The sequence below is a fragment of the Miniopterus schreibersii genome, assembly GCF_964146895.1.
Source record: "Miniopterus schreibersii genome assembly, chromosome: 12".
NCBI classification, from domain to species: domain Eukaryota; kingdom Metazoa; phylum Chordata; class Mammalia; order Chiroptera; family Miniopteridae; genus Miniopterus; species Miniopterus schreibersii.
The window spans coordinates 71,136,950-71,146,684 of record NC_138112.1 but is presented as its reverse complement, the minus strand read 5'-3'; the positions used below and the strand labels follow the sequence as shown (position 1 = coordinate 71,146,684).

General features: G+C 64.7%; 1 protein-coding gene across 1 annotated transcript; it reads right to left on the bottom strand.

Moving 5' to 3' along the window:
- Nucleotides 1-377: 377 nt before the first annotated feature.
- On the bottom strand, nt 378-5,151 carry GAL (galanin and GMAP prepropeptide). The gene is made up of 6 exons (XM_081153600.1): nt 4,730-5,151; nt 4,182-4,250; nt 3,523-3,577; nt 1,577-1,663; nt 1,229-1,306; nt 378-622 (listed from the first exon to the last, which is right to left on the bottom strand). The coding sequence occupies exons 2-6, from the start codon at nt 4,248-4,250 to the stop codon at nt 510-512; spliced, it is 402 nt and encodes a 133-aa protein (XP_081009726.1). The 5' UTR covers nt 4,730-5,151; the 3' UTR covers nt 378-509.
- Between the last annotated feature and the right edge of the window lie 4,584 nt (nt 5,152-9,735).

Here is a 9,735-nt window from a genome sequence, read left to right as displayed (position 1 = left end):
TGTGTGACTCTGCTTAACCTGAAGGGAACCGTTCCCGACGGGCAGGGGCCGGAGGCGGCTCTCAGATGCTCTTGACGATGGGATTCGGGTTTAAAACTTTTATCTAATTATGTGGTTACAACCGAGCTTTATGTGTCCTTTTTTAATCCTCACCCAATATGTTTTTTATTGATTTCTTAGAGACAGGAAGAGAGAGAGAGAGACATCAGCCGGTTGCCTGCCATATGCACCCCGACCTGGAATGGAACCCGCAGCCTTTTGGGGCGTGGTGGGAAGACGCTCCAACCACCCGAGCCAGGGAGCCAGGGCTCAGGCCTGGCCTTTAAAGCACACTGGTGGTGGTGACAGGACAGGCGCGAGGAAGAAAGACCACGAAAGCACTTGCTGGTTTTTATTTTGCCACTCGGAGTCTTCACAAGGGGAAAAACCTTAAATTACAACAACCTGGCATCAAAGCGGAGGGGACGGGCTGGTCGCCCGGCGCGAGTTGGCACAGCCGGCCCATCCCCCTACAGTCGCACTTCCCGGGACGCGGCGACACTGCCCGGCTCCCTCGGGACTGACGGCTCCGCGTCTTCCGAGGAAACAGCCGCGGGAAGCATGGGCTCCAGGGCCCCAGGCTCTGCAAAGGGATGACACCCGGTGACGAGCCCCCACCGTCCCCACGGAGGGTCACGGCCCCAGCACAGGCCGCGGCTGCTGGGGCCCATACAAAGCGGGACCCAGCGTGTCCTACCCCCCCCCCCCCCCCGGAAACCCTCGGGCTCCCACACGCGTGAGGAAGCCGCCTCCTGCCTGAGGAATAAAACGCTCTCTCCTAACGAAGGAAGTTCCACGCTACAAAATCCAAAGTCTAAAGTTAAAAACACGGGAAGAGTCGATGGGCTCCTGCTGGGAAGTCACAGGCAGAGACCCCGCCGAAGGCTCCACTGGGCTCACACAGGGACAGTGGTCGCTGCCACGTCAACAGTTCCCGAGTGACCTGAACCCTGAGGCCCCCTCTTCCTGGGAACAGCCGGTCGATGACCCTTTGCAGGGACAGTGTGCCCAGCAGCAATCCCAGCCCCGGGAGCGGGTTCCAGTCGCGGGTTCCTAATCCCAGTCAACAGTGGTGACGTTAGGCGTGCGGGGATGGTGACAGCAGACGCCTAGGGGATCCCTCCCTGAGGCATTTTGGGTGCCCAGGGCTCCCGGAGGTGGACATGCAAACCGGTCACACTTCACGTACCTCGGAGATGCAGTAAGGTCAGGAGGTCGATCATCTTGCTCACACGGTCATCCCCAGGCAGTGGCTGGTCAAAGCCACCTGGGAACCAGAAGGGACAGCGCTCACGACCTCCACAGGCGCCCCGAGGTCAGTGCGCCCCGGCATCTTCGTGACCCTGGGCCCCTCCCGGAGACCACGCATCCAGAAGGCCCCTGCCGACCCCGCACTGCCCCAGCACCGCACTCGGGTTCTGCTGCTTCCGTTTCCAGCAGTGGCCAGATGGGGCGGGGTCGGGCCAGGCCACTGCCCTGCGCGCCCCAGAGGTGACGGGCGCGGAACGACCCGGAGCCCCGGACTAAGTCCCCTCACCTGCCCTGTCCGTGTCTTCAGGCTGCAGGTCCCGCTTGCCGGCCAGGCTGTGCCTGTCGTGGAATGACCTGTGGTTGTCAACGGCATCTGTTTGGGATGGGACAGGATAAAACCTGAGTGCGTTACTGTCCTCGTGCCCCCCCACCCCCAAAAAAGGCCCTACGGCTGCCTGTCATCAAAGTGCTCAAGGAGCCGACGGTAAAACTACAGCCGAGTGTGGAAGCCACAGCCCTGGGAGGGACACTGCCCGGGGGACCCGACGTAACAGCTTGTACCGGGGCCGGGGGCCCAGGGCCCAGTTCGTCACAGCTACTGGGACTCTCCAGGGCCAGGGCCCAGGGGAACACAGGCCTGGTGCAGCAGGGAGCGCAAGGAGGCTCCCAGGGGTGCTGCAGACCACCAGGGCTGGGGCCCTATGTCCCTGAACACAAGGGGGGCCACCGAAGAATTTTAAGTTCTGACGTAATCAGCTTTTCTTTCAAAGACCACTCTGGCAGCTGTGGAGGAGATGGCTTTGAGCCAGGGAGAGGGACAGACACGCTCGCCGGGGGTTGGGTAAGCTGCGTGACTGTGTGTGTGTGGTGGGCGGTGTGGATCTTGAGAGATCCCTTAAGAAACTACTGGAAGAGCCCGGCCGGGTGTGGCTCAGCGGTTGAGCATCAACCTAGGATCCAGGCGATCAGGGTTCGATTCCCGGTCAGGGCACATGCCTGGGTTGCAGGCTCGATCAATGACTCATCACTGATGTTTCTCTCTCTCTCTCTCCCTCTCCTTTCCTCTCTCTGAAATCAATAAAGATATATTTAAAAAAAAGAAAAAGAAACTACTGGAAGAAAAACAAGGGATCTAACCAAGTGGCCTGGAGTGAGGAAGGGACGGGTTTGGGCAACTGAGGAGATACTGGAGGGGGGGGAGGAAGGGGGCGGGGCTCAGGGTGTCTGGCTCCATGGCCTGGCGGGTTGTGTCATCTCCAGGACCAGACAAAAGAAAGTTAAGTCATTTTCCCAGACAGAGCTCCTGGCACTAGATTCAGGGGAAGGGGAAGGGAGCTGATCCTTCCGACATGCGGTCGGGCGTCTGCTGCCAACGCGTCCCTCTGGGCGCTGTTTCTACGCGGATGTAGAAATCAAGGGCAAGCACTAAGTTGAAAAGACTTCTAACAACCACCTAGGTGACAGCTCCCAGGACAGCGGGAAAGAGTGTGTCCTAGCTCAGGATGCAAGGTCTCCTAGGTTGTCAGCATTCCAGTGACACAAACACACATTTGTTGAAAGGCTCCTCCTGTCTTTGGGGCCAGTAGCACCCAGAGACGATGTGCTTTCTGAGGGAGAGAACTTGGGGTTCAGGAAAACATGCACCCCTTGAACCACTGAAAAGACCACGTGGGACCTGAGGCCAAATGCACCCCGTGGATCCCGCCTGTGGCCCATCTGGTGTTTGCCGTCTGTGCCGGGCTCTCAGGGACCCTCCAGGTGGATAAATAACCATCCGAGTAGGAGAAAGTGTGTATTTAAACTCTGGGATTAAGAACTAAGATGGCCCCAGAGGCCGTTTAAACTGGGTGGAGGCGGCAGCCCTGAGGCATGGGGCAAAAAGGGGAAATCCAGTGGAGAAGGCAGGAGACAGGGTGCCAGGGTGCAGGAGGGGCCGGGGTTCCAGACCCAGCCCGGTGCCTCAGGCTGGGGAGGGGCCGTGGGGGGGGGGGCTGAGTTCAGGGAGTGGCGCAGGTGCCACCTGGACACATGGCAAATGTTAACCCACATGGAAGCCCATCCTTAGAATCTCAGGAAACCCCCACTTCCCTTTATCTGACCGACAGTGGACCAGCTACGTGTCAGGATGACCACCGGCCCCGCAGATCTCAGACAGAACTGGACCCACGCAGATGGCCGCAGTCGGCCCAGCAGGTTCAGGGTCTCGAGAGACCCTGGACGCGTGTCACTTACGTGGACCAAGAAGGTAGCCAGCGCTGTTCAGGGTCCAGCCCCTCTTTTCCTTCACCTTAAATGGGAGAAAGGGGGTCAGGTGGCCAGGACGTGCCCGGCACAGGCTGTGTGGCTCGGAGAAGCCCAGGGGCAGCTTCCGGGCGCCGCCCAGCCGGGCACCCGCGGGTCACCGGCGCCCCTGGGCCACTGGCACAGGAAGCTGAGCGCAAACCTGCAGCGGGAGGGAAGGAACCCGCCACCCAGGCTTTCCGGGCACAGTGTGGGAATTAGGGCAGCGCCCGGGCTTTCGGGAGCCGCCAGGAGCTCCAGGTTTGCCCGAATACGCCGAGTTCCCAGGACAGCAGGCTGCGGGCTCCACCCGAGCGCAGACCAGACCCGCCCGCACCGCCCGCTGCCGAGGGGTGCCGAGGGGTGCCGAGGGGTGCCGAGGGGTGCCGAGGGGTGCCGAGGACGCCGGCCCGGCCCAGCGCGTCCGCCGGTGGCGCTAAAGCCCGCGGCGCCCGCGTCTCCTGGGCTGTCCACGCGGGGAGCGGGCCAGGCGGGGGGCCCCCCCGGAGCGAGCGCCCGCACCCCCCAGTCTGGTTCCAGTGCGATCGCCCCTCGCCCGGAGGAGATGCGGCTCGCGGGGCGGGGGGGGGGGGTCCCCACGCTGCACTTACCGGGGACCCGAGCCCCAGGGTGGCGGCGAGGAGCAGGGAGGCGAGCAGCAGGGCGCCGCCTCTGGGCATCTGCAAGGGAAGGGCCGCGGGCGTCGGGGGAGCTCGGACCGGCCGCGGGGGGCGGAGGGACCGGGGACCCAGCCGTTCGCGCCCTCAGTGGCCGGTGCCCCGGCAGGGGACGGGGGACGGGGGACGGGGGGCGGAGGGCAGGGGACGGGGGACGGGGGACGGGGGACGGGGGGCGGGGGGCGGGGGACGGGGGACCGGGGACGGGGGACGGGGGGCGGGGGGCGGGGGGCGGGGGACGGGGATGGGGACGGGGGGCGGGGACGGGGGGCGGGGATGGGGACGGGGGGCGGGGATGGGGACGGGGGGGCGGGGATGGGGACGGGGATGGGGACGGGGGACGGGGATGGGGACGGGGGACGGGGATGGGGACAGAGATGGGGACGGGGGACAGAGATGGGGACAGGCCAGGGGCAGGGGCGGCGGCGCCGCGCCCCGGGAGCGCGGGCGGGCACCTCGGTTGGGCCCCGAGGGCGCGGTACCTTGAGCGGGGTCCCGCGTCCGGCGTGTCCGGCGTGTCCGGCGTGTCCGGCGGGCGGTCAGCGCATGGCGCGGGCGCGGGCTCGGCGCGGGCTCGGCTCGGGCTGGACGGGCGGCTGCGCTCCCTCGACGTGTCCGCGCCGGGGCCCCTCTTTATGCGCCGCGTCCGGGGCGCGCGGCCGCGTCACGGGGCTCAGTTCCCGCCCCCGAGAGGGGCGGAGGGACCCACGGCGGCTCGTCAGGGGGTCCCCCCAGCTTCGCGGGGCCACGCGGGGGTCTGCATGGGGGGAGGGCGGCAGGGACAGCGGAGAGACCCCTCCAAGCTCCGCGGGAGAGACCCCAAAACTGAATGGAGAGCCCCCCAAACCGCCCAGAGAGCCCCGAACACCCCGCGGTCAGTGCCGGAGGCCCCACCCCCATTCCCAGGGCCCTGACCTCAGGGCCAGCGAGCCCCGCCCCCCCCACATCGCCCCGCCCCCCAGGAAGGCCGCTGAGCTCCAGGGCCAGAGACCCTGGGGGGCAGGGTGGGGGCCACCCCTCCATCCGAGCCCCGCCAGCCGCACAGCCCTGGGCACCCTGTCTGCTTACTGGCGCCCAGCTCTCTCACCTCTGGGTGCCCAGTGGCCTTCAGCAGCCCAAACCCCAGCCCTGTTTTGCTAAAAGGGGGTGAGTCAGCCAGGGCTGTTGGGCTGTGGGCCCCGGAAGACCATCCCCCCCAGAGCTGTGGGCGCCCCTACATCCCACAGGCACTGCTGGCTTGGAACTGGTCCCTGCCAGTGTCCTCCGACTCCCAGGTTCAGGACACAGCAGTTTCGAGCAGGATCAGGGAGTGGCCAAGCCCTTGGGGACCTGGGGGGCCCAGAGCGGAAACCAGCCCATGCTCCCAGAGGTGGCCAAGGGGTGGACAGGCGGGTGGGCAGCAGAAAGGCTGTGGCAGGCGGCGAGGGAATCAGCCAGGAACCCGCCCGTCTCACTTGCTCCAGGAAAACTTGCTGAGCTTGGGCCAGGCCCGGGGGCTCCTTCCTGCTCACAGACCCCGGGGCACGCGGACAGGGCGCCTCCAGGCTTCTGAAGAGGGGCGAGGCCATGAGGCAGGAATCCGCCCGAGCCCCTCCTCCCTGGCACTGAAGTCCTCCGCAGTGGCACAGAGGCGGCCCCGCCTGCAGGTGCCGCCAGCCCGCGCCAGCTGCCGGGAGGCTGCGGCCTTCTCCCCGCCTGCCAGCTGAAGATGGGGTTGGCTGATGTCATCAGGGACCTGGAGTGAGCAGGATCCAGGACGAACAACACTGACCACGATGCTCCTACATCTACCCTGCATCTACCCTGCATCTACCCTACATTTGTTTGTGAACCTTTTGTGCAGACAGCTCAGGCCACCCCTAGAGGACAGCCATTTGCCTCTGCACAGATGAGAAAGGGCGCAGGGGCTTGAGGACTTGGATCCAGGCCAGCCGGCTGGTTGGCAGGGAGCAGGGTCCTCGCCTGGGTGCCAAGTACTGCCCTGGTTTGCTAGAGTGCCAGGAGGGGCGCTGGCAGGGAGACTTGGCTTGGTTGGGGGGTGTCTTGGGAACAGACTCCTGGCTGCAGTGGGAGTGACAGGGTGGTTCTCCGGGGCACAGTTTGACTTCCAGCCACTTCTATTTCTGGAAGGTGGGAGGACAGCAAGGAGCAGGGGGCCTGACCAGGACGCACAGACTGATGCCCCCAAGGAGGGCAGCGGGAATTGGGGGCAGAGGGACAGCTGAGATGGGGGAGCAGAGGGCAGTGTTCTGTGCCTCATCATGGAAGTGACGGTCACACCCTGTCATGCCCGGTGCCAGAGTATGTGGGCAACATTGGGGAGCGGGCAGGGGCCAGCCACAGGCGCCCCAGCTACCTGAGAACTGCTGGTTTAACGGGGTGTCCTGCCGCATCTCGGGAACACTCGCTTTTCTTCTGAGAACAAAGGTGCCCCGTGCGGGGCGCGTCTTGGCCAGTTTCACCTTCTTCTGTCCCAGGTGAGGCAGCTGCCTCTTGCCGTGGACGAGAGCTTGAGGACCCCTCTGCTCTCAACTCACGTTGTCAAGGGGCCTCTGAGTCCGAAGAAGCAGACATTCTCAACTGAAAACTTGGGTCAGACGCCCAGCCACGGAGCCAGGGTTCAGGCCTCACAGCGCAGGGAGGCGGCCCCTGCAGACAAGGAGCGTGCACGTGGGCCCTGGTCAATGGTGCACTTAGTGGGGGGCCAAGTTTTTATCCAAACAGCCCCAGACCTTCCTGGAAGCAGAGCCCTCCTGAGTGCAGGGCCCGGGGGGCAGCCTGGGGCCTGTCGAGGGTCCTGGCGTGGCCCCGAGGGGTGTGGCACGTGGACTAGAGAGCAAGAACACGCGGTAACCAGACACCTGCCCTCTGGCACGTTCCGCACGTGTCTCGTGGGGAAATCGTCAGCAGCATCCACGTGTGTTATGAACCCATTTAACAAAGCTACACCGGGTGACACCTGTGCTCAAAACCAGCCGCCTCCTCTACTTCACAAGGCCTCTCGCCGTGACCCACGGGGACAGCACAGGGCTGCTCCCCCCGGTCTGGGCGGCGACTGTGACCCTGGGCGGGGGGGCCGGCGGAGCAGGCAGGAGCCAGGCGCTGCCGTTTCCGCCCAGGTCAGCCCCGGGGGCAGCGCTCAGGGAGACAGGCGCTGCTTCCGGCACAGCCTGTGCTGGAGCCACAGCCGGGCTCTAATGGCTCTGTGTGCTCAGCGGTGACCGGATGGGAGTCACCGTCACTTTGTCATCTTGAAGAGGGCCCAGCGTGCGGCAGACAAAATGGGTCACCATTAGAGTAATGGGAACCAAGCAGAAAGCATAATTTTAGCCTTGCATAGCGTGCTTCCCTTAGAAGTCCTGCTCACCACCATCAAGAAAGACCAACGGGTCCGACCAGCGAAAAGAGCACAGATGCGGAGAAACCCGGGCAGTGCCCGCACTGGCACTCAGCCATGCGACGTGCCCTGGGACAGGCCGCCTCCGCCCCCCCCCCTCCCCGGACTGCAGCAGGATCGACAGCAGGCATCCCTGCCCTCACGGAGACCCAAACACACAAAAGCAATTATACAGAGAACAGCCTTGTCATCGTGAGAAGAACCCGACGGGTGAACAGGATTGGCCAGGTGGAGCCCAGCACATTCCAGGTGGAGGGGATCGCAGGGGTGGGCCCCCATTCAGGTCCTTGTCCCTTCCTGCTTTCAGCTGCCTGGAATGTGCACCTGAGGGCTGGAGCTGAGCAGCTGTTTTGGATCACGAGGTGATGACTTCGGATGACAGCAAGACCGAAGGCATCTGGGTCCCTGGGCTGCCCACCTCCAGGCTTGTAGGCCAACGTTATTTGGGACTTAAAAAAAATTATATATAGTTGGAATTACTCCTGTTTAAAACAGCGTTTCACACAAAAAGGTCAACGCATGCTTGATGAATTAATGAATACAAATAAATGAAGGGATGTGCCGCCTGGTGCTGGAAAGGAGCTCACGTTGGCGAGATGGGCTCATAAACGGGAGGGGCTTGGAAGAGGTGACAAACCGGGCTGCCTGCCGGCGACTCATTACTGTTGGAGAAACGGAGAGGCGGCTTCGCGCTCTAAGCTGGCTTTCGTTTGACCCCGCGATGATTGTGTGACCTTCAACCTCCCTCCCTCGACTCCTAGCGGCTAACCCCACCCCCACCCAACCCACTCCAGTAGCTAACAGCGTGAAAATATCCCGCGTCGCCCCCTAAAAACAGCCCGATGGGGACGCGGCCACGGAGGGAGGCGCCGTAGCTCCTTGAGCGGGTTCCCGAGTGTCGCTCCTTGGTCCCCTCTGCTGAAGGATCCTGACGTGTGGGGAGACCTGCTGACCCCGTCACAGGAGCAGACGGGGCTTCACTGGGTGCAGGGCGGAGTGGACAGAGGGGCCCATTAGGCGGCCTGTGGGGAGACCCCTCCTCCCGCTTCTTTGAACCTCCGGCTGTGAGGGGGCTTCGGGGCCGGCACTGGCAGCACCTCACTGAGATCCGGGTCCTGGGTCCAGCAGAAGTTCCGCTGGACGCTGCTGCGGGCAGTTCGCGGGCCGCCTGAGGCCGGGCCCGAGGCCGTGGTCTTCTCAGTCGCACAGTCTGTAAACTTTGAAATAAGCCCCGAGCACGGTCAGTCCAGACCCGGGGGCTTCCGCATCCCTTCCCGGCCCTGGCCGCCCTCGTGTCACAGCTGGAGGCCGCTGGCATGTGTGGCTCTCCCGGGGGAAGCCGCCTGGGGACGGCTGTGTGTGGCTCTCCCGGGGGAGGCTGACCTGGGGACGGCTGTGTGTGGCTCTCCCGGGAGAGGCTGACCTGGGGACGGCTGTGTGTGGCTGTCCCTGGAGAGGCTGACCTGGGGACGGCTGTGTGTGGCTGTCCCTGGAGAGGCTGACCTGGGGACGGCTGTGTGTGGCTGTCCCTGGAGAGGCTGACCTGGGGACGGCTGTGTGTGGCTGTCCCGGGGGAGGCTGACCTGGGGACGGCTGTGTGTGGCTGTCCCTGGAGAGGCTGACCTGGGGACGGCTGTGTGTGGCTCTCCCGGGGGAGGCTGACCTGGGGACGGCTGTGTGTGGCTGTCCCGGGGAAAGCCGCCTGGGGACGGCTGTGTGTGGCTGTCCCTGGAGAGGCTGACCTGGGGACGGCTGTGTGTGGCTGTCCCGGGGGAGGCCGCCTGGGGACGGCTGTGTGTGGCTGTCCCTGGAGAGGCTGACCTGGGGACGGCTGTGTGTGGCTGTCCCGGGGGAGGCTGACCTGGGGACGGCTGTGTGTGGCTGTCCCGGGGAAAGCCGCCTGGGGACGGCTGTGTGTGGCTGTCCCGGGGAAAGCCGCCTGGGGACGGCTGTGTGTGGCTGTCCCTGGAGAGGCTGACCTGGGGACGGCTGTGTGTGGCTGTCCCGGGGGAGGCCGCCTGGGGACGGCTGTGTGTGGCTGTCCCGGGGGAGGCCGCCTGGGGACGGCTGTGTGTGGCTCTCCCGGGGGAG